This window comes from Ceratina calcarata, unplaced genomic scaffold, assembly GCF_001652005.2.
Source record: "Ceratina calcarata isolate Rehan_Ccalc_2016 unplaced genomic scaffold, ASM165200v1 scaffold119, whole genome shotgun sequence".
NCBI classification, from domain to species: domain Eukaryota; kingdom Metazoa; phylum Arthropoda; class Insecta; order Hymenoptera; family Apidae; genus Ceratina; species Ceratina calcarata.
Window position 1 is genome coordinate 67,118 of NW_017132868.1, and position 24,576 is coordinate 91,693.

The 24,576-nt window shown below is 35.0% G+C and overlaps 5 protein-coding genes across 10 annotated transcripts; 1 reads left to right on the plus strand and 4 right to left on the minus strand.

The window, feature by feature from the left end:
• Positions 1–211: 211 nt before the first annotated feature.
• On the minus strand, positions 212–2,537 carry LOC108624892 (small glutamine-rich tetratricopeptide repeat-containing protein alpha). Of its 3 annotated transcripts, none has more exons than XM_018024506.2 (4): positions 2,284–2,537; positions 1,344–1,684; positions 792–1,259; positions 212–726 (listed from the first exon to the last, which is right to left on the minus strand). In XM_018024506.2, the coding sequence occupies exons 2-4, from the start codon at positions 1,661–1,663 to the stop codon at positions 615–617; spliced, it is 900 nt and encodes a 299-aa protein (XP_017879995.1). In that variant the 5' UTR covers positions 1,664–1,684; positions 2,284–2,537; the 3' UTR covers positions 212–614. The 3 variants fall into 3 exon arrangements, with proteins under 3 accessions (XP_017879995.1, XP_017880004.1, XP_017879986.1); XM_018024515.2 differs by lacking the exon at positions 2,284–2,537 and adding an exon at positions 2,101–2,263; XM_018024497.2 differs by lacking the exon at positions 2,284–2,537 and adding an exon at positions 1,799–2,093.
• A 282-nt stretch (positions 2,538–2,819) lies between these two features.
• Positions 2,820–10,526, minus strand: LOC108624928 (female sterile (1) M3). The gene is given in 17 exon segments (XM_026813607.1): positions 2,820–3,003; positions 3,079–3,158; positions 3,242–3,745; positions 4,221–4,866; positions 4,953–5,170; positions 5,247–5,934; positions 6,283–7,517; positions 7,714–7,929; positions 7,987–8,181; positions 8,266–8,802; positions 8,874–9,075; positions 9,142–9,245; positions 9,320–9,603; positions 9,718–9,926; positions 9,999–10,219; positions 10,298–10,418; positions 10,506–10,526. Coding segments are annotated over 17 exon segments (5,622 nt in total). The 3' UTR covers positions 2,820–2,862.
• Positions 10,527–12,173: 1,647 nt separating this feature from the next.
• Positions 12,174–14,648, plus strand: Galphai (G protein alpha i subunit). The gene is made up of 4 exons (XM_018024915.2): positions 12,174–12,294; positions 12,827–13,011; positions 13,104–13,390; positions 13,463–14,648. The coding sequence occupies exons 1-4, from the start codon at positions 12,174–12,176 to the stop codon at positions 13,938–13,940; spliced, it is 1,071 nt and encodes a 356-aa protein (XP_017880404.1). The 3' UTR covers positions 13,941–14,648.
• Positions 14,445–20,513, minus strand: Synj (synaptojanin). Of its 3 annotated transcripts, none has more exons than XM_018024905.2 (7): positions 20,062–20,513; positions 19,495–19,855; positions 19,250–19,414; positions 18,002–19,056; positions 17,354–17,925; positions 17,093–17,267; positions 14,445–17,023 (listed from the first exon to the last, which is right to left on the minus strand). In XM_018024905.2, exons 1-7 carry the CDS (start codon positions 20,186–20,188, stop codon positions 16,032–16,034), a joined length of 3,447 nt encoding a protein of 1,148 aa, XP_017880394.1. In that variant the 5' UTR covers positions 20,189–20,513; the 3' UTR covers positions 14,445–16,031. The 3 variants fall into 3 exon arrangements, with proteins under 3 accessions (XP_017880394.1, XP_017880386.1, XP_026669261.1); XM_018024897.2 differs by having other exon boundaries at positions 14,445–17,035; positions 20,062–20,512; XM_026813460.1 differs by lacking the exon at positions 20,062–20,513 and having other exon boundaries at positions 14,445–17,035; positions 19,495–19,646; positions 19,769–19,855.
• Positions 20,514–21,082: 569 nt separating this feature from the next.
• ari-2 (E3 ubiquitin-protein ligase ari-2) lies at positions 21,083–24,570 on the minus strand. 2 transcript variants are annotated; one of them, XM_018024417.2, is made up of 7 exons: positions 24,456–24,570; positions 23,860–24,379; positions 23,549–23,780; positions 23,349–23,466; positions 23,056–23,280; positions 22,758–22,970; positions 21,083–22,685 (listed from the first exon to the last, which is right to left on the minus strand). In XM_018024417.2, exons 2-7 carry the CDS (start codon positions 24,377–24,379, stop codon positions 22,530–22,532), a joined length of 1,464 nt encoding a protein of 487 aa, XP_017879906.1. In that variant the 5' UTR covers positions 24,456–24,570; the 3' UTR covers positions 21,083–22,529. The 2 variants fall into 2 exon arrangements, with proteins under 2 accessions (XP_017879906.1, XP_017879915.1); XM_018024426.2 differs by having other exon boundaries at positions 24,541–24,561.
• Between the last annotated feature and the right edge of the window lie 6 nt (positions 24,571–24,576).

The window sequence follows — 24,576 nt, forward strand, 5'->3', positions numbered from 1 at the left end:
AATAAGTTGTGTATTATGTTCGACATGAAAGTATTTTTAATGTACAAAATACAGGGATTTTATGAGCAGACAACAGACATTTAGTATTTTTTATTGTTTTAAGCTTTTTCGTTTTCATAATCAACTTAAAAATAAAATATTTTTCAATTATTATGAATAAAATTGAAAAATATATTAAGAAAAAAGGAATTTTTCCTTGTACATACATTAATTCTTTCAGAACAAAAAAAATATATTGTACAAACCAGTTGAAGATACAGTATATTTAAAATCATCTTATGTGACATAGAAAGCAACGTATGTTCTAGGTTCACAAAATATTCACAATGCTTCGATATTCATTATGCATTGTTTGCATATGAAACATTGTCAGTACACATCCAAAACACAATCTGGCATGTTTTGCTTAATAATGAAGGAAAGTTACTATAATACATGTATATGAATATCATGTCAAGATGTAATAATGCAAGTTAATCTGTTACAATTTTTATCTGTATACTTATATATTAGTAAATCATAGACACTGTCCCATAACTATATTATATGTCTCAAATAATTTTAATTATTTCCATTTTTTGTAGAATCTTTATAAAGTATGGTAATCAGTTATATTAATTTTTTTGCGATGGATCTGGATCTTCGGTATTTCCTCCCATTTGCCTTCTTAAAGTTTCAATCAGCTCAGGATTGGCAGTCTGTAATTGTCTCGCAAAGTGTTGACCACTGAAAAATATAAAAGTACAATATGCAGCCATGTAACAGTGTATATAAAAACATTAATAACTTACGCTTCTATAAGAGTATCCATATGTCCTCCCTGTTCTACTTGCGCGCTCATAAAATTTCCAACCAAATTTTGCAGATCTGGATTAGACAACATTTGGCGTGCCATGTTCATGAAAGCAGGATTGCACAGTAATGAACTGACATCCATGCCTGGCAATCCACCTCCACCCAGTCCTATATTATTCATGTTTGGCTGGGCCAACTTTTCTTCTGCTACTTGTAAATTGTTTTTGTAACTATCATTATCGGGTTCCATTTCTAAGGCTTTCTGATAAGCTTCCTTAGCCTCTTTATGTTTATTCAAACTAGAATATGCTAAACCTAATCTCCCATATGCTTTGCTGTATGAAGGATCAATGGATAATGCTGTCTGACAATCTTTAATCGCTTGTTGATGATTACCAATTCTACTACATGCTGCAGCACGGTTACAATAATATACTGCGTTGCGACCATCTAATAAAATTGCCCTAAACAAACAATATTCCATTATTATCTATACAAAAGATGTTCATACCTTTTTTATGCAAGGATTGTATTCACTATATATGTACTTTGTATAATTGGCAAGAGCTTCATGATGTTTTTCAGCTTTCATTAAAGCGTTTCCTTCATTTTTTAATTTCTCAGCTTCAGCCTTGGCTTCTGGAGTAGCTTCTGGAGGTAACTGAGTCTTTGTATTTTCTATAGCCGATTTGTACATCTCGTATAAATTAAAACTTGCTGGTGCATTGGATGCTTGCACACTGTAAGCACTCTCTAAACATTGTATTGCTACTTCGAGACTCTCTCTTGACTCATCTGTAATATCTCCTTCCTCCAATTGTTGAGTTAAAAACTGAACAATTGCTGCAACCAGCCCCTTGACAGCCATCACTGCCTCAAAGGAACTGTTCTGTTTAACACAATAATATTAATTATAAAACATTTACACGTTACATAGTAATAATGACACAGACGTCAAGATTTTACTATTCAATAACAAAAAATTTCTGATACGTGTCATAACCTCAAAATTGATTTCCATTTATTCATAATTTTCCTAAGAGGAGATAACAGGATTTGATAAAAGAATGTGCACAAGTAATCGTTTCAATACTATCAGCTGAAATAGCATCATTAGTACTATCGTGTTAACGGATCGTTAAATTTTCTCGTTACGCCAATTCATGATGAATTAACATAACCAAAGAAACATGCCGGATAAAAGAAGGCGCTTTAAATATCGTCCAATATCGTCGATCACATCTGATTCATTTTAGATTAGTAGCTCATTTGTTCACCGTGATTGAATTAAATAAATCAAATTACATGTGGTCTTGTGTAAACTACGAATTGTTCAGAAGTTGTCCAACTATTATGTATGTTGGTACAGTGAAACGATATACTGAAACTGACAGTCCCAAGTATTTTGACGATGTGATGATTGGTGACGATGTTCCCAACTTTCTCGCGAACAAAAATGAATAAGCATTTAGTTTGTCGAATATATACCTTGAAAATTCAACTGTGGTGTCACGCAGTAACAATCAATGGAGCAACTTCAATCTTCAGTGTGTGTATATATTTCAATGGCTTCCACTCTGTGAAAAAGCGAAAGCTTTAAACGTTTCGTATCACACACAATTTGTTACAAAACTTGAAGAATACTATTTAAATTAGTCTTGTATCTATTTACTACAAAATACGTAAGATACTATTCTTTCTATGTCATCTGACTTATTTATCGTATTTCTTTTTGCTGGAACAAACTAACTTCCATCAAAATTGCGCTGGCGCAATTCGTTTCGATACTATGAATAGTCTTTGCTGCTTAAATAAAATTAATTACAATGTTTAAACGTAGTGCTTCCTCGAATTAATAAATCACATAATGGTGTATTAAATGCTGTAATTGTATTAACAATTTATTCCGCAAATACAGATTTGAGTAAGGTATATGTATGTATGTACATATATAATATAATAAATAAGAATATACATATACATATAAATGTATTATTGCGCATGCACAAATAAATATTGAATATTAACAGTCGTAAAAAATTAGTGATTTAAAATTATCGAAAGATTTTAATGAGGGCCTTGTTTTACGATTCGTAGTACCGTAGTGTTTGCGCTTGTGCCCGTAATAATATAATGGTTCCCCATGTGATGGAATGGTACCATTGTTTGGAGGTCGTCCATTCGATGATGTACCCTTAGTTGGAATTTCTGATTTTTAAAACATAATTTATCATTAACTGAAACGTTATTTTATAAAACATTTTATACATTGTTGAAACTTACTTCTGCAAACATATATTCATAAATGTAAAACTGATCGTCCTCCGTTGTAACGATGACAAAAGAATCGCTTCGACCAAACTCTAACATTTACAATAAAAAATAAATATGTATCAGTATTAATCGTTATCGTTATTTTATCATAATATCAAAATATCGTGTATACCATCCGCGTAGAAGCACTCAATTCCATTGATCCGTGAATCATGAAAGATGCTTTGGTAATCATAAAAATTATCAATCTTTTCATCGTAATGAAAAATATTCATGGCGTTCGTATCAAAATCATCTAATAGTACAAAGTGATCGTTTTCTTGATGCAGACTTTTTACATTGCGCGTCTTACCCCCGAAACTTCTCACATCTGTGAACTGTAAAACAATTGTTATCTGTATTCAAGAGTATTTTTACTTTACGAAGCTTACCAACGAGTTGAGAGGATCTAATTTGTACAAAAAGGATTTTTGAGATTCGCCGAAACAACCTAGAATGAGATACATTTCACGATGGTTCATTTCGAAAACTTCAACGGCCCAAGCACCGTCCGCTGATAGATTTTGATGCAAAGACAGAACATTTTTTTCCAAATCGATTTTATAAATCAAGGATCCTGTATTATGCGTTCTCAGCAACGGATCATAGTACATTGCCAGTACTATAAAAGCTGCGTCTAAAGTAAATACACGTATTTGTATTATAAGACTTAAAACGAAGTAAATTGAACAAGCTTATTAACTGTTTGAGTCACAAATTTTTACGGACAGATTCATGAAATTAAACCCCCAAAACAATTCTAATATCAGATTTGTAATCAGCGATCCCAAAAAACTTTAGATTACAATTGTCAAAATTGTCAAAGGAAAACAACTTTTATTTGAAGCATTTTTCGCAATTTTGAAAAAAAAAAAATTTTCGTCAGCGTCGATACTTAATTGGATATTTCCTTCTATACTTTTTAGCACGTAGCTATTTATTATTAGCATTATTCTTCCGACGTCTGATTTCTTTTTAATTATAGGAAATGCGTTTTTCTAAGGTACATAAACTTTTGGGATTGACTGTATAGCCAATACATCCTTAAAAGAGCTGGAATCCATGACTCCTACTATGACTCAAAGCGTTGAATTAGAGAACATTTCACATACGAGTATCATGATGTGTTATGAAAACGTTTGCATCGTTTATGAAGCCACGAATCATCGATATTTCATTCACGTTTGCCACGTGATCTCCAGTATTGATCGTTTCAGTCTTCATCCATGAAATTTTAGTAAATTCCTCCTCGGTATTGTTTAGGCTACACAGAGGACTGTATGATACCGTATTTGATATCACATTTACACCGAATGTACTATGCAGTTCGTGATAATTTCGAATTATATTTGTGCTATTCATTTTTCGTATGTAACAGTCATTGTCAGTCAACTCGACTACGAACTCAGTCGGGCAAGAGCAATTGTCAGGTAGCCCGCAAAGCGGACCTGGTTCTTCTCCAAACATGTTTAGCTTTGTGATCTGTTCATAATAGACGACATCGACCTTCTTAACATTAGGCGCTTGAATTTGTAGTTCTTCTTCCGGTTCCAAGTACGAGAATACATTTCTAAGACTTTGTTTGATCTGTGTGGAGTGAGCTATGCTTTCCTCGATCTTGGTCTCATTCTGTTTGATCGCTTTGAGAGTTCGATGCATTTCATCTTCCAGATCGTGAAGAATCGTATGCAAATTTATGTTGTTCACTGTATTGGAAACTGTTATGTTTTCGGTAACTTTGACTTTCGATTCGAACAGCTAAAATGAGCCGCTTATTATATATTTATGTACTTACATATACATATTATATTGTGTTAAGTAAAGTACATAATCTTGAATCTTACCAAGTCTCCAAAAATTTCTGCGTCCTCGTCGTTTCGTACACCATTGGCGTATTCCGATGATATGTTTACCTTATTAATAAATGGTGCATGAATATTGCCGTACACTACAGTATCTTCTTCAAAGATTTTCGAGCCGGATATTATTTGCGTCTCTGTCGTTCCATTTATGACCAGATCAGATAAATGGATGCCATTAATTTGCGAAACATTTGCATTTCCTGTGATTGAACAGTAACACGAATTATTGATACTTATGGCTAAACATTTGTAGGCATAATTTGTACCATAATTTACCCATTATTTCAACAGGACTGCTAAATTGCACATCAGCAAAAATATCGTGGTCTCCATCGATGGTAATACGATTTTTCAAAAATTCATCGAAATTTATACCATTCAAGTTTTTCAAATACACGTCTTTCAGTATGACAAGATCTTTGAAAACTACTTGCGGAGGTAGTATATCTGTTGCCAAAACCACTCCCTTTAAAGGAATATTATGAACTCGATCGTCGACAAAAATTCGATTAACAACGACTTCGTTAAGGAACGTTATATGTCCTTTTATTGTTTCATTCCGATCTTTCCTTGCTACGGATTGATTAAATGCGAGGACATCGATATTGTTAACGGTGCGAATATCAATATTATCGATTACAGCCAGAGTATCGATATGAATGTCGTTTTTAAATATCTTTTCTCCAACTATTTCGATATCGTCGCCGTCATCGATCACCGCATCTGAAATTATATCCCGGATATCTTCAATTCCTTTCCACTGTGCAAATACCGTCGATGCTGATACATCATTTTGGAAGATTACTTCTCCTTGAATAGTTTGATTTGTCGCGTTAGTTACTGCGTTCTCGAATAAATATGTTAAGGAATCGCGACTCGTAGATGGTACGTCCCAAAACACGTTCCCATCCACTCTTAAATCAGCGATTTCTGACACTGACACATTACGCATATTCTCGTATAACTGAAATAAGATGAGGTGTTGATAAGATATAATCGGTATTAATAAAAATGAATTATTTTCAATGTAACTATTAGATTGGCTCATATAAAAATGTCCTTTTCAAGAATAAATCGACGCTTCCAATTCATGACATTGTTTGGACGATTATATTGTATAGATCCGCCGAAATACGGTCTTAGATGGACGACGAATAGAAGACGTCGAAATGCAATTCTGATTAAACATTTTCATTCAAATAATTTATCTGTTACTCATATATTCAAACTATTAAATAATTTGTTAATTACTTAATTAATTGTTCACCAATCTAATACAACAAGAGATCAGATTTTTTAATTGAAGTTTCACCTCGTTAATGCCACGATTATTTAAAGTATTCGTTATAATATCACCATCGACGAATAAATCTTCGAATGTAACGTTTCCATTTATAAATAAAGGCTCGTCGATCCACATAAGTTTAGAGATGTCCTGACCATTGATACATGCAGTTTGAACATTATCGGCAATTATGTTATAAAAAGAAAATCTTCCAGTTATATTTTGCTTTCTCGATTTTGAAAGGAAACTATCGAAAAGTTCATTCGGCTCGCGCCCGTTCAAAGACTGTAGTGTCACGTTCTGTACAATTAGTTCGTTGATCGTTTTGTGATTAAATATGGTAATTTCTTTAGCCATGTTTTCCAAATAAGCCGCCGATGATTGATTGTCGATCCGATCTAATTTTAAATCGACATTCACTGTTAGATTACCATGGATCACCAAATTTTTTAGGCCGGTCGGTTCCAAATCCTTCAGCGATGCAAGTTTTTTCATATCGAGATCATTGAGCTTCTCAACTTGAAGATTTGTCACATCGAACTGTGAAGCTTTCATAAATTTCTTTTTATGATCGCTCTGGCTACAATTCCTCGCGCTTTCAAAGAAACTGACCCTATCCTGGCCGTTGAAAAAGAGAAAATTGAATTCGTCTACGTTTAATTGCTCAGCTTGAATCGCGGAGAAACTCGCGTGATGCGGAAAGATATACGGCTGCTTTCCACTTAAAATATCGGCCACAAACAAGCCATTGTATACGTTGTTGAGTAAGTGGTTTCCGTGAAGGTGTTTTAGATGCAATCTCTCGCGGATGGTTACCGATTCCGGAGCGATATCGTAGAAACTATCGTTTTCTCCTCCGGGAATGAAAAACATACCGTCGACGTGAACGTTCTCGAAGTGCAGGTCCTTAAAACTCTCCGGTATAATCGTCGCGGTAGTGTACAAAAATTCTTCATCGAGAGATCCATTCAAATATTTTGTCTCCAAGTGATCAATGACTAATTTATTTTCGAATACAACATCGTTATCGATCACTTGGTCAGTCGATTTCGTCCAGAATTTGTCAGGAACGTTCTTCAAGCTTATCTCTTGACCATTCGCAAAGATTTTTGAGTATTTGTCTAAATCAAGAGTACCTATTTTCATGTTACCCTGTATAACGACGTTGGAATATAACTGATGCGACGGATAGTCGGATAGTTTTAAGTCTGATTCGACTACGAATTTATTTTTTACGTGTAACTTCGCAATGTTCACATGTCCTGTGAAGAATATTTTTAAATAAACAAAATTATTTTATGCATTTCGCGCATTAAGCTGCTTACAGACGTAAATTCAAGTTTGACAAGCATGCGTCAATCATACGACAAAGTGCAAGTATTTAAATTGTACAAGTGTCTTGAAGATTGATTGAATTTCAATTATGCATGCTTGTACAAGCCGTGCATGCTTCTGTACCTTTTATTACGTTTTCGGTGGATATTCGTGCCGCTTCTGAAACTGGAACATCATTTACCGAACCTGCGCGCAAATTTTCTACTAGGAACTTCTTTATGAGAAATTCGTCAAATGTCTGATTGGTTACTTTATTCATATAATTATCCCACGGTTTGCCATTCAACGTATTCACCGTAAGGTCACTTACGTGTAATGTACTGTCATAGGTAACGTTCCCTGAAAAATTTTATCAACTTTCGATACTTGTATCATATTACATTTTGCTCGACCTACCTTTGATTTTCTGATTTCGATTGATAATGAACAGGTCGTTAAAGAGTTCGTTCATATTTATACCGTTTAACGTTTTTATGTTCAAATTTGTTAATGATACGTTCGTATTAAAGCGCACAATGTTATCAGAAAATTCAATTCTATTCTCTCCTGGATCTATCACTATCTTTGATGTAACATTTTTTACAGCCCAATCTGGAAAAATGTAGATACATATTATTGATATATTCTTTATATAACTATCAAAAATATCTTTGTATTTAAAAACATGAAATTTACATTTAAACGGAATGCCACAAATAGAATTTACTTTGAGATTCTCCACAATAACGTCCTTATCCTTCAATGCAGCTAATGGTTGTTGGGTTTTATTTAAATTCAGTAAGCTGTCGGGACGAATATCGATATCGTTCAAATAATTTACATAAATCTTATCAATCTCCAGTTGTTTAATGAACGCGTCACCAGTAACGTTAACATTGCCAGTGAAAGAATTATTTTTAGTCGAAATTAAAAGTTCCTCTGATGTTCTCAAAACGTTATCTACTTCTGAAATAAGTTTCTCCAAACGTTTTTCAAGTTCAGAAGGGGCTATTATATCTTCATCTACGACGATATCGATATTTTCCACGATCCCTGAATCCAATTTCAAATTAGGTACGACCAGTGGTTCCGATATCGTTAAATTTTCATTCGCTGGTAATAAATGCGGCCACGAAGCTTCAGCTTGTTCTATAAGGAGTTTTCTTTGTTGCAGTGTTTCGACTAGTTCTGCAAATTGTTTTAACAAAATATCGTTTTCCTTGGACGAATGCTCTAAAAAAAAAATTAAATTCTTTCCATCGATGTTCAATTTCAAGTGTATTATTTTTAATAGAATAATTAACCAGAAGGGAGTTCTTCGATAATCAATTCCCATTTTTCCACGCTATAGATTTGATCCGGGTCGATGGTGATAAATACTATAATTATCGTGGATTCATTGATTCGAGTTTGTACGTCGATCAAGCTCTTCCCATTAGGTAATCGCATAGTGTTTATCAGAACGCAATCCGATGCGTTTTCAAATTTGTACAATTGCAAAATATCCTACGATATTAATTAATATTTATTAAAGCGCTCATTGATCATTGTTTAATGATAAAATATGCCTACACCGTGGCCGACAAAGAACAAGGTGTCGTCATCAATGTTCGCAATGTGCACTACACTAGGCATTCGTATTTCTGACACTTGTTGCCAGTTTAGAAACTCAAGTCCTAAAAACGAATTTTAATTTTAAATCTGAAGATGTTTAAACAAATGAGTACGACAGAGCAAGTAGAAGACTGACCGTCCCACCAAAACAAGTTACTCGGTCCAATTTCGTTTATCAGTAAGATGAAATTAACGCCTGTGTGACTATATTGGTAAACCGCGATCGGATTGAAGGTGGACAGAAGCTGTATCTTGTGCAAAGGGATCGATTCTGTAAATTTATATACCATGGAACCGATTCCATATTGCGCGAAAACTATAATCGTTGATTGCTTATATTCAAATGTGGTGACCGACACCGCCCCGATGGTCATCGGTTCGTCTATTACACTCATATACGTTCCTCTCCAGTGGTAAATTCTAATAACAAATAACAAGGAATTACACGTCTCAGTTGCAAAACTGTTAATTTTATTAAAATTTTAATCGTCATTTCCACTGTAGAAATTGCTTACTTCTGTGATTTTTACTTACAAAGAAGGTACATAGTATGGACCAGTGTTAACAGCCACGACGAGATAAAGTCTATTAGCACGAATGAAGAAACTAGCATCCATGGGGTATCCTTTGAATTGAATAGTCTGTCGTTGTTTTAATTGCAAATTATTCGTTCCCGTGTACACTTCGCACGTTCCGATCTCGTAACAAACGAGTAGATAGAGCGTGTTTCTCCAAACGATACTCTGTGATACGTTATTCGAAATAATTGGATATCGAATGCGAATTTTAAACAAACAAGATTTTCAGTTTCGTACCCTGATGAACTTAATCGGACCATTATTAACGTTTAGAATTATCTCTTGCGACGATGTACGATTAGAGGAAGAATCTTCAGCGATATACATTATAAACCGATCTTTCATTATCAAGAGTATCTTGTTGAATGCATTTATGATGAAAGGCCGTTGTTTGTTGAGGATTAGCAACGAAGGACCGATTCCTGACGGATCCCATTTTGCGTACACTTTTCTTTGAGCTACGTGTGTTTAAGATATTTTCATTTTCCTCCGAGAATATTCAATAGTGACAATTTGTTCGTTCGTTTTTGTTTTACCTGGTGGGTCCTGTCGAAGATAGAGCTTCACGAGTTCGATTTTCGTCTGTTTTAATTTTTCATCGAGACTATCGCTCAACGAAATCTGAGCACTGATACTGCCGATGATACCAAAGAGAAGCTAATGTAGGCAACAATGACTTTTAATTCAAGTTGAAACATTTAATTGGACTTTATTGTTAGATTTGAAACTGTAGACCGTACTTACTAGAATTCTTAAGGATTTCATGATCCTCTAAAGCGATCGATCGGTTAGCGATTAGTCACGCGCGGATTCTTAATGATTTGTTATCTGTTATAATCAATCGCCAAAGACGTGAGATCGTGGATCGCGGCTAAATGTATGTATACATTCATAAGCACAATTGTAAGTACAATGGATATAAACACATAAGAAGTATTATTAGATTTAAATCGCACGAATTGAAAGTTGAATTATTTGGCAATTTATAGAATGAGCTGAAAATGTGTATTTCAGTGATTCCAATCTACGTGCGCGCAAGGAAAAAGACAAATTAGATATAATTTTTATTTGTATAATAAATACAAAAGGTAAGATTTTATATTTTTTGTAAACTAAAAGTTAAGAAAGCAGTACACCTTGCGTAGATTCTTCTATCCTTTGTTCGCTCTTAATCTTTCTCTGCTCTGCCCTGTCTTTATTTAATTTCCATTATTATTAATGTGCAGTTTTCTAATAAAAGTAAGAAAGGGCAAAATAAAGTAAGCGTAGAATTTAATGAAACAATTCCATACAAAGACGAAGATTGTCGTTATACTGCATCATCGATGCTACATAAAAATCACATAACTCGAATTTTTAATTAAGAAATTAAATTACTTTACTTTTTGTATTTCTTTTATTTTTTATCTTGGGAGGACGAGTATCTTGCACATTTTATTTTCATTTCACGGTATCAATTATACACATTATGTTACATCATCAATATTTGATCTTTCTTGATTATCATTTAATACAGATTAGACAAGCATTTTTTCTAATTTTTATTTGTAATAAGATACTTTTCGTGTCTCTTATCGATATATGATGTAATACAATCAATAAAATAAATATCCTATCAAAGTCAGTTTGACTTGATTATATTGATAAATATATTAAGAATTATTATGCATATGTGCTTGCATACTCGATGTTCGTGTGCAAAAATGTATTTTCATCATTCATGTGGTTGCGGGGCCCTCAGACCCCAATGCACCCTCCCCATGTAGTCATCGAATGAAACAAGTTATAAGACGATCTTATTTCCGGAACGGACGAACCGATTTTCGAGTCTGGCTTTCGTGCATCAGATGGCGCCCAGAATTCGAACGAGTACAAATCATCGTGGCATTTCTCATTGGTTGTACCGGATTCGTGATCCCCGCATTGATTGGTTGTTGATCGCGATCGAGGAATTTCAACCAACCCCGTTTCCCCGTGTTCTACACACTAGTGCGCATTGAAGCGCAGGGACGCACACATACGAATTGTAGGTCGTATGTAGGTGCAAAGCGACTGAAAGCGATCGTGCCGGTATCGCAGGCAATCGCAGTCTCGTGCAGTTTTGGTCCATTGTCATCGTTTTTTGACGGGAGGCAAACGAGTGTTTCATGAGAAACGGATACGATCGCGCATATGTACGTATCGAACGATAATAAGTGCATCGACAGGGGAACGTACGCGTACGTGCAAGACTGTGTTGTTTGATCAGTGCGTGTACGAGGCAGAACCGCGTGCGGGCGGTTCCCACACGTCCGTGCAACAAGTGTCATAGCGGGGCGGCACGGAGAATAACCGACTGTTTCAAGATAGGATAGGGACGCCGTGGATGGTGCTCGTCCTTTGTACGACGGATAGAAGGAAGTATCGGCGAGGATGGGCTGCGCGGTGAGCACCACCGGCGAGAAAGAGGCTGCGGAGAGATCGAAAAAGATCGACAAAGATCTCCGAGCCGATGGCGAGCGGGCCGCCAGTGAGGTCAAGCTCCTGCTGCTCGGTAATATTTCTTCTCCTTTTCTTTCTTCTTCGTATTTTCGTCCAACCGGCGAGAGAATCCGAGTCCGGTTGTTGCCCGTCCGCTTCTTTGTTCATGTATCCGGCTCCTTGTGGAAGATATTTCCACGACGCGTGACGTCTCGACTGTTCCTAGGAAAAAAGTAGATCCTTCGCCCTGAACGGACTCGAACATTGTGGAAATATCTTCGTTTCCTCGTTTACTTGGTCATTTGTTTCCATATTCGATGTTCGAATTTTATTTTGAACGATTTTCTCATACCGGCCGCGTTTTTAATCAATTCTCGGATTTGCGCAACCGCGGAAGTAAGTACAGCGCGGACGATTTTCCGAAAACTTGAATCATCACGCGCGTGAATCACGAGATAACGTGTTAGATCTTATTCAATCACCTGCGACTATGTGAGGAATTGAAAACTAAATAGCACTGCGCGATATTGAACATATCTTAACTATATCTCCTTGAATAGATAGTATATCTTATTTACTAAACATGTAAACGCTTGCATTTTAAGGAGCTGGAGAATCTGGGAAATCCACTATAGTGAAACAGATGAAAATAATCCACGAAACTGGCTATAGTAAAGAGGAATGCGAACAATATAAGCCTGTAGTATGCAGTAACACAGTTCAGAGCCTTATGACAATAATTAGAGCTATGGGACAACTTAGAATTGACTTTGCAGATCCAAATAAAGCAGTAAATATATTAGCTTCTTAATGAAAATGTTCTATATCTCATGACATAGTGCCCTTTTTATGAATACTAGCAAGATCTAATTGTGTTTATAGGATATAGCACGCCAATTTTTTACTCTAGCTTCAGCAGCAGAGGAGGGTGAGCTAACTGGGGAATTGGCATTATTAATGAAACGATTATGGCAGGACGCCGGTGTACAGCTCTGTTTCACACGTAGTAGGGAATACCAGCTCAATGATTCGGCAGCGTACTACCTTAATGCTTTAGATCGCATAGCGCAACCTAATTACATTCCGACTCAGCAGGATGTACTCAGAACACGTGTGAAAACGACGGGAATAGTAGAAACACATTTTTCATTTAAGAGTTTACACTTCAAGTAAGTTCCTTTTGAAAGTTTTTCACTTAATTTTTTACTATTATTTGCTAAAAATTTCGTCTACTTTGTCAGAATGTTCGACGTGGGTGGTCAAAGATCAGAAAGAAAAAAGTGGATACACTGTTTCGAAGGAGTCACCGCCATAATATTTTGCGTCGCGTTAAGCGGCTACGACCTGGTTCTCGCGGAGGATGAAGAAATGAACAGAATGATAGAGTCGATGAAGTTGTTTGATTCCATTTGTAATAGTAAGTGGTTCGTCGAGACGTCGATCATTTTATTTTTGAATAAGAAGGATCTTTTCGAAGAGAAGATCACTAGGAGCCCGTTAACTATTTGTTTCCCTGAATACAAGGGCGCTAATACGTACGAGGAGTGTGCGTCTTACATTCAAATGAAATTCGAAAATTTAAACAAAAGAAAGGATCAGAAACAGATTTACACGCATTTCACATGTGCCACTGATACATCCAACATACAATTTGTATTTGATGCTGTAACTGATGTTATAATCAAAAACAATTTGAGTAACTGTGGTTTGCTGAGTTAAACTTTCAAACGCTCTATCGAATTACGGAGTAGATCATCAAAGGTGTATAAATCTGTGTGAACACACAAAGAGTACATGTGAGACTGAAAAAAGAAATGTTAGGAACAAAATTGTATTAAGTATACTAATATGTATACCAATTATGCAATGTCTTCTTTGACGTACTATCAATTTTCACAATGTCGTATCGTGGAATAGTGTGTATTATTTTCAACTTTTAGACATACTCTCTTTCATGTACAAATTTTTAATTGAAACAACCGAGAATGTGAAACGCAAATTTTTTATAATAGACACTGTTTATGAACGAACAAATAATTGGTTTCTGCTAACTGTATTTAGTATATTAATCAGAAACTAGTTAGCTATTAATTTAGTGATATCTTTTTGTATATAATTTATGGACTAAAAAAAGTATGTTTATACCGAGTGGAACCATATTCAATCAGTGCTTGCGAAACCATTCATTCCTCTTATTATAAATGTATAAATGACGAACACAAATTCTCTGTTTACAATATATATATTTATACAAGTTAAATTTTTGATGAAACAAATTTTGTAAAACTTTATACTTATTACTGAATAACGTTTAGGGAGCTATCATTCTCGCTCTATTTGCCAAACAAATGACAATGACTAGACCTAGTTACAAATTTAGGCGACCATCTTATATCGCTGATATAAATAAAAGAAGATTTTAAATAAGTGATATTTTTTTAAATCCTGTACTTTGTGTTGTGAAGTATAAAGTTAGTTTATCAACAAATTCCAAAATGAAGAATCAAATATGTATTTGGTACATTTAGAGAACGTACATCAATTGCAAGGCGTTTTTCTTACTAAATTCATCTCTATTTACAATCTTTCCCAGATACATGATTATCTTAATTACGAGACTTCATTTTATATTCATATTTTCAATAATCTCTCAATTTGAAACTCTTGTATGTTTTCATTTTTAAATGTAACTTTTCCATCAAATTTCACATTCAGAGAAGAGGAAAATTCTAGAAATAATAACACTCGCACAAGTACTTATTATCTCGAATCTCGCAAAATAAATAAGCATGTTTTCTTCGTTGTATAAACATATATAGAATCTCATTTTACCTGTATGGTTCATCTTTCGTTTTTTTTTAAGTTTTATATGTATATGTATATGTACAATACAACACATGAAGCGCTACAAAATAAATACACATAGTAATATTCTGCCTCTGTTCTCTCCAATAGTGTTTGGGATTGAAAGTTCACTGGCTCCATACTTTTATACGATTTGCTACTATTTATCATGTACTATTATAAACTATTATCTATACTATTACCTTAAAAGAACAATGATTGGTCAACGAGTGTATATATTTTATACGTAAATATATACTCATGTGGAAAGTATTTTTCGTAAGAATACTGTCATTTGTGTTTATCACTTTTCTCACTGTTACAGCCAGTAATAAACATAAAACACGATTTTTTCTTCGTTAATTATCTGTCTTTTTTAGAAAAATATGATTAAATGTAACAAGAAACAAACATAGTCAACAATTTTTAATCTCGATTGTAAATAAATCAATCTATCATGAAAACAACTTTTTTTATTAGGAGTTGTAGGACAAAACTATGATGGTAGATATAGATTAATTTTAATTTAAATATTTAGTCGCAAAATTTTTCACAAAATTATATTTATATAACATCTTTAACATCATAGATTTTGTTAACAGAATTATCTTATTAATTTTCAACGATCATTCTTAAGAAGCCTTTTAACTGTATACGCTCATAAACTCTGCACATAGTCTATTTGTAATAATCAAACTTTTGAGGTATTCAACAAACTTGTTTGCATTGTAGGAAAGTGCAGGATAGGAAGCATATAACATCCTCGTCATTCATGGTGCCCAGAAACTGAATCTAATTACAGAATAGACTTGGGATTCATTTTTGTTCACAAACTACACAGTTGTACGACGTCACGAGGAAGCAAGCTATTCTGTTTTCAATTTCTATCAATATTTATAAATAATTAACTACATAATGATACCTAAAATGATTCGACTCACATCGGAATGACATTAACACCGCCGTTTAATGAGGATTTCTAGCTGGAATGGGTGGTCCGCCGGTTGTCCTTGCCGGGATCGGTGGTGGGGCATTTGCAGTCGCAGGTAAACTAGGTGGCGGATGCTGAGGCGGAGGAGGAGCTTGCCTCTGCGGTAATGGAGGAGGTATAGAACTAGGAGGCATACTGGACGATTCCTGTATGGAATCCGTGCGAGGTAATGGTGGCGGTGGACGGTTTGGTATAGGGTAACTAGATGATCCATCCAATATTTCTTCATAAATCGCAGATTCTGGCGACAATCTTTCACTTTGTTCAGTTTCTTCATTTTCTCTGGATGGTGGTGCTTGGAATTGATTAGGCAATACGCTGAATACACCAGCGCGAGGTCCTTGCTTTCGATCTTGCACTGGACTCTTAGGTGGAGCCGGTCGACCTGGTGGAGCAGGTCTTGGAGGAGGAACCCCGTTCGGACTACCCTTACTCGGAGATGGCCGTTCTCCTATTTCTAATTGTTCTAATCTTTCAACAGGGCTCTTCTTCGGAGAATCTGAGACGAATTGCGGGATCGTGGTGTTGCTGCAGAGATCTATTTCCTTTTCGATTAATTGTACCCAGTCCGGCGACTTAAGGGATAATTTCAAAGTTTGGCCGCATACTTGAGTCATGCCTTTCTTTGCTGCAGATAAAGCGCATTGTCCGTCTCTGAACGTCACCCATATCGTCTCGCCGACGAACCTAACGAGAATCACTTCGCCAATATGCGACAAGTCTTGTAAGAGCGCCATCATGAAGTTGTCGTCGAATACGCTGTCCACGTCGTCCGACTCTTCTTCAGCTTTCACCACTATAGTGCCATCGGGTGGACCCAAATCTTGTATCACTTCCTTGAAAACTTCTTCACGTTTCTCGGGTTCGACGCAATGAATATCTATATCAATAATGGCGATCACCGGTCGATGATCACTTTGTTTCAATTCGACTCTACCGTAATGAACCAATCTTCCTGGATTCCAATCTGCAGGAGAATCTGTAATGATTAACTGTTTTGATAAAACGGAATAATTCATGAGAAATTGAGACTGACCGATATCAGGTACTTGTTTACGACGTTTCCACAGCACTCTGTCTGTCCATGCGGGTTGTCGACACTTCTCGCTCGTATCGTAATCATCAGAGAAAACATCGTACTTATACGTGGGAGGAAAGGTAATGTGTCCCTCCAAAAAATTTTTAAAGACGTTTCCTTGCTCTTGTTGCACCTAAGACAAATGAAAGGAAACAAAAAAATGTTAAATATATTTTTACGTAGTCTACTTGAAACTGAAAATATCTATATCATATCTACCTTTAATTGATCGTACTGCAATATTTGATCGAATTCATCTCTTTTGATCATTTCTTTCATTTCATCTTTATCCATATCGACACGATAATTGAAATCACCACACCAAAATACATAATCATGAGTATTTAATGTTCTTCCCATAGGGAAGGCAATTTTTCGCGTGATCTCCGCGTAATCAGCATTACGCTCATTAACTTGATTTTGCCCAGCAGCAAAGTGGGCGCAAACAAAACAGAAGGAAGTGGAGTACAATACACATCTGATAGCTGCAGCTCCTTTGTTCCCAGTTGCACCGCCTAATCCAGTTTTAACGCAATCTACAGCTACATCTCTTAAATAAGGAGCGTGTATCGGTCTTATGAATAGATAGAGGCAAACGCCGACTAACTGTTGATATGTGACCAGAACATATTCGGTATCACGTGAAAGTACTTTCTGCAGTTCCTCTGCCCAAGATTTCGCGTTATCAGTACTAGCAGCCATTATATTACTTGCATTTAGATCAACGATCTCTTCGAATCCTATTGCAAATATATCTACAGGAACATTGTCGTATTCGACTGATACAAGAGCTGGAAAACAAAAATACAATTTCAATCTGTAAGGTATTATTCCATCGTTACGAAAGTAGATTTAAATAGAACTTACATCGTGAGCTCTGATGAGCATCCAGCAACCAGTCAGCAAGAGATACATCTTTGTATACGACACTTCGGAAATGTTTCCCTCCGTTAACGTTGTAAGTACCCACGCTCACTCTAAGATTCATTGTAGTTACATACTCATTGTACCGTTTGCACATTTCTCTAAGGACGCTCGGTGGTGCGTGTAACATATTCGAAGGTAAAAGCAGTCGAGCCCTGTCGGCTAATTCTGTATTTAATGTTGATCCCAATAGCAGGATGTCAATAGCTTCTTGTTTACTAGAGTCCAATAGGTTATTCTGTATTGTTCTAGCTGCGGATCTCGCACCATCCATTAATTTCGAGCTTCCCTGAATCGCTCCAGTACCGGCATATATCTTACTTACTTCGTTACCATTGTTGACCCACATCTGTCTAAACACTTCTTCGAATCTTGAAACCATTTGTTGTTTCTCAAGTAATTTCAATAATCCAAGCTGTTTGCCAAGGGTTTCTAGCGCAAAAAATGTTTGCACACAATTCGTTCTGTCCAAACAGTCTAGACAGTTTGTTCTAATAGTGCCAATTTGTTCGAGAATAACGCTTTCGCCGACAGCATAAAACAATGAAAATGATTTCAAGTATTTTTCTACTTTAGCTTTTAATTTTGATAGATTTCTGGTATTTCCACCTCTACATTCTTGATGATAATCGAATAAGATGTGAGGCACATCTTTATGCTCTGACATATTGTGATGAGTCTGGAATAACTGACTCAACATCGCTTCTCCTTCTTTGCCACTGATCAGACTAGAGCCAAGCAAATTCACAATTACTTGTTCTCCGTATCTTTCTTTTATCATCTTTAAATGCCTATCAAATGCTGGTGCGGAAGCCTCAAAGCCACGAGATATCTTTACTTTGTGAGAACCAACTTGAATACCAGGTTGTTCCCAGAATAATGGAACAGAGCCTCTAGTTTGTACATAGGAAGTTATTTCATGATCTAAATATATCACTTGCTCTGTTTCTACAAAATTTGCTACATGTCCATCGTCATTAGTTCCTCTGACATTAAACCTAAACAATAAATATAGATTCATGTGTTATCTCGAACAGTAAATGCAATTTAAATTATCATTATAGGATCATGTTACTCTTATAAAGTGGTCTGATAAAATATGATACATATATCTAAATTACTGTTTCAATGTTACAATGCAATGATAAGCAGAACAACAATGTATACTAGATTGTTAAAAACAGTAAATACCTTGTGCCTGCGCGTTCACAACTTAATCTGGAAATGAGAACAGCACGAGCTTGTCTGTGCCCAACATATACAGTTCTGATTTCCACACTGCCACACATTGCTTTAAGTAACCACTGAGATGTGTCCACACCATACCTCAATAAATGTATGTGTAACATGCGATTCCTGTTGCATAAAGAAAGATACACCTAAGTTAAATAGTTTCTATTCTATGGTCAAAATCATGGGATACATATATCGCTAACCAGAAAAATCTGTTATCAGTTGCTGTGGCTTTGCATCGCTTCTGTGCACTGAGAGTAATATCAAGAGACTCTTGACTACCAGCAGACCAAGAGAAATAAAAAGTACCAGAGTTAAGAACCTTCCTAACTTCAGACACACGATCCTCATTTCCCTGAGTATAATAAAGTGGAACAAAATGTGACTGAGTAATTCTAAACACTTCTGACTCTCCTATTTTGCCGACTGAAAAACAGCCGGTGACCAGGACAAGGTACAATAAAGTATTATTTTCACCAGCGTTTAGTTGCAAAACACCTAAACATCCATATGCATCTAACGATTTTGTATATTTTCCTTTCAATGTTTCGGTTTCTTCGGCAGCTGCAAAATGATATTCAAATTTCCTTAACACCTTTCAAATAGAACTATCAAATGAAGTAAAATCAGTTAAAAAATTGAAAACTTCGTTCAGTAAGTATATTTTTTGAGCGAAAATTTTAAATGATGAACGGGCGAGAAGAGAGATTAAGAATCAGAAACCTTTGAATAGATATTGTTATTGTTATCAATTATGATGAAATACTTACAGAGAACAGCAACGGCTTGCGATTCGAATAAAACAGTCTCCTTCTTATTTCGTTGTTCTAATATAAGTGAATGCGGTTTAGGCGGCTTTAACTTTTCGTAGACGCGAAACCCTTTGCCCATCGCCATTGTTGCTCTAATGTTTTGGAAGGTTTCGGGGATAAAGGTACGCTTTGATAGAATATGACAGCCCCGTCTGTCATACGGAGCCAGTAGGATATCACCCTGTTCTAACAATGTTTTCCTTCTCTTTGTCGATCGTCGACACTGTCACCGATGTGTGGGGCGATTCTCTCTACTGGCTATCGGAGGGAAGTAGCGCTCTTTTCGCTAATCCGTCGATACTCCGATATTTTCGCACGATATATATGATTGCACGCCTGCACGCATTGCGATTCAGACTATCTACCTGCTAACCGTAACAATCAATCGAACGCGCCATTTTGAAATTTAAAAAATCGAACATACGACGATCTCGCGCCAGAACTATCGTCTGATAAGAAGTTACGATGCGTATTTACTTCATTATTTATATATTTACAATTAAAAAAAAAGTGTCCTACCACTTGGGTAAATAAACAGACATGAAGATGAAAGTTAAGGCGAGAAGATCGAAAACGGTCAACTTTTCCTGAACAGCGAAAGCACGAATTTGATGATAAACGCAAAATTAGAATCTGAGTTATTATAGCAATGATAATAAATTTACTTGCTTTTTTGTAATCATATATCAGAAGTAACTCAGTATATTTTTAAATTGGTCTTCCTTAAAACGAGTAGTATATAATATCCCGATATAGATATTTTCAAACAAGATATTTTCGATCAAATATAACTATTATAAACGATTCAAATTTAAAATTCGTTGAATTAAATTTTAATAACATAACATGTTATATGATTGATGTGTCTTTAATGTATACATTTTCCTTACATTGTTATATGTATGAGGATTACGCGATATGACGATCAGAAAAATTTCACATGCCATGTTGTTAATTTAAATAATCAAGTTTTGAAAAGTAAAATTTTATCATCGTTTTTATTTACGGTCTGTCCGTTAAAATCACTAATTTCTGGGTAATACCGCGATAATTTAATTGTATAATAACTTCTTAATAAAGACAAAGTGATACATGAATGATCAACATCGAAGATTAAAAGATATACATATCTAAGAAACTCTTGGCTCAGAGATATTTATGGTATCAGAAAAGAAATACTTTCGACATTGAAGATGAAGCCGGTGAGTCTTTTAACATTATTCGTAATTACTTTTTCTCGATATAATTTTATTACACGGTTTTCCTCAATTGTAATAGCTGATCTTATATATTTTCACTCTTAAAAAGATACGGTTGTTACAATAACCATCATTTTCCGTTAGTAACATAGCGATTGTTGCATTTTTTTTTTCCGAGGGCCGTTAAGTTTTATTAGACGGGAGTTATTAAACGATATATTGTTCATTCCAAAAAAGTCCTATTCTAATGTATCGTATATAAATAGTTGAAAAAAAGTTTCGATTGCGACTATATTTATTAGCGGATGTGTTTGATCGTTGCATGCATCTTAACTCTAATTATAGAAAATGTTACATTCTTCTAAAATACCACAATATTTACAAGACGAAGGTACCAGTTGATTAGTACCTAATTAATTTATTAGGCTATCTGCTCTCCTTTTTCTTTTACAATTGATCCTCGAGATTAAAATAATGTGTCTTAATAAGAATAACAATATTTTAAGAGGAAAACAAAGAGTTTGTCAAATGAGGCAAACAAAATTATTTTTCATGCTCGTTCGATGTAAAATAAATATAATTAGGATTAACATCAATAATCCTAGTCATTCCGTTTTATAAAATGTGATAAGCGCTCTGATAAAAATAGTTTTCCAAATACAAATTTCAAAAAAATTACACTACTCGTGGAAATACTCTTAATCTAGGAAATTATTATACAGGACATATCAAATTTTAACAATCAGTCGATATAAGTCAATACTTTCCCAAATGTTCTTTCTCATTGGCATGTTCTCAATGTAAATAAAATATCCATAGAATTTACGGTTTATGTATGATTACATAAATAACAAATATACACATGTTTAAAAGATCGGATTTATAGAATTCCAATCTTTTCTGATAAATATTACTGTGATTAAAGAGAACTGTCAATTAAGGAACGATAATTTAAACATCGTTTAACCAAAGGAGAACATTTAAATCTAAAGTTATCTGTTTTTAAATAGATTCTCATAATTTTCATTTTCCTACTCTCTAAAACAATCTCAGGCTCAGTCCTGAAGTTTCAATGAACGGTGAACGATTAATTAATACGTATAATATGGAACGTAATACCTATGGGAATATATATGTATTCATCTGAAAAACTAAACTATAGCTGTCTCACAAGTTAGCATAATTGTAAAAGAGACTGCAGTGACATAGCAGAATAATTTACAGTATTTATACTTCGAGGAAGTCCTTTAATAATGTAACGCGACGTTTTTCAGCAATGTCCATTTGATTTTCTAAATCTCCGCGATTTGTTGTTTCTGCATGTTCTATCTTCCATGAAAGATCTTCTATTTCCGCCTCCAATTGTGCTTGTTGATATTCAAACTTCACAAAGTCGTCGTATAATTAAAACAGTTATACGAGGTATAGCGATAACAGTTTAAAATGAATTCTTACCAATTCTTTACGTGGCCCAGGTTCCATATAATATGCATAAGGATACGTGTATTGCAAAGTATAACGGCAACGTGTTAAAAGCGATGCTGCTGCAAATAAATGTTGCCAATCGATCCATGTTCCGCTGGAGTTCATCACTTTTTTATTTATTTGCATTTTGATAGCGTCCAATGTCTGTTCTTCCAGTTTTAATGATTTACTATGGTTCTCCCACTGTGAAAATAATTAAAAACATCGATGACGTCTGCACTAAACTTTATACCGTACAGAGAGATTGAACCATAAAAAGTCAACTTACTCTCTCATAATAATGAAGATATTTTTTAAGCGCTTCTCTGGCTTGTTCAAGAACGCTCTCGTGAGCGATGTTAGGGTTTCCTTTATATCGTGAACACACATAATATTCGCTTCCATGCGCTTTCCAATCTCCAAGACATATCCAACAGAAATCATATTTACAATTATAACATTGCATATGATTGCAACCACCATTTTTTTCTATGCAAATGTGACATATCGGGCACTGAAAATTAAAATACATTTGTAACGAATAAATTGTATCATAATAGTACGGAAAATATAAACACTAACATCTTTGGTGTGGGCACTAATGTAATTAGCTGTCTCTGAATCATCTGCACACTTTGTTAGCCACTTTTTCATAGTGTTACAGTCAGTGGGTGCATGGTAATCAATGCCACATCGGAAGCTGAAAATATTGCAGCTTTTAGTTAACAGACGATAATGTTTTCTTGAAATATTCTCAATACTCTTGAAAACTGAATGCATACCAAAACACAGTTTTACACGACGAACACATTACTCTTTTTGCTCTCTGCTCTTTTGAGCGTATAATCATTTGACAATTGGGTCCAGGGCAAAACCTTAATTGTGGATGGGATTTCACATAATCACAAAAAGCAAACTGTTGGTACCTCTCCCTCATGTTGGGTTTTGTGAGCAGAGACAAAACAAAATCCTCTGGAGCTAAGACATTACAATCCTGTGCCATGCAGCTTATCCCTAATTGAAATTAATTTGACTAAGCTTAATTCTCAAAACATATAATATAGTATAATCTTTTCTTTTTTAAGAAACCTACCCGTGGAAATACCTTGAGTTATTTGTACTTTAAAGTGCATGCACCAACAGTCATTACAAAACAAATGTCCGCACGTTAAGGTAGAAAATTTCTTAGCTGGAGAAATTGTAACACAAACTGAACACACTCCACCCTTTTTACTCTTTGTTCCTGAATGTGAATCCAATGAAGATGGTCTTATCTTTGAATTGATTAATAAACTGGAAGCATTGGCACGATATTTTGTAATGATATCTTGTAATGCCCAATTGTGTGCATGTAATAAAACTTTGGCCAAGGATGGCGTTATATGGAGACTATTACTTAATGTCTCTACGTCCTCATTCAGTAATCTTTCGACTTCTTCTATTCTCAAGCAATCATATACAGCATATTCTGGATCTCTCCGGCTCTGGTCATTTTCAACATCATTATCACCTTCGCCATCCCATGGTTGAACATTATAATAGTCTTCATAACCTGGATCCCCACAATCTGAGTCAGAGTAATCCATCTCTGTGTCATATTCTTCAGCAGACATCTACATCGGAAATATTTTCATTTTATTATGAAGGAACATTTGTAATTACATATTTCCAAAAGCTGTCTTAACGTACAATTTATGCATATACATAAAGTCATAGATTTCTCTGTATAAATTGCGTAAATCTAGGCATTAAGTAAACATAATTTTTTCATAACCTTATAATTTACTCTACTTGTCCACAAGCATTAACT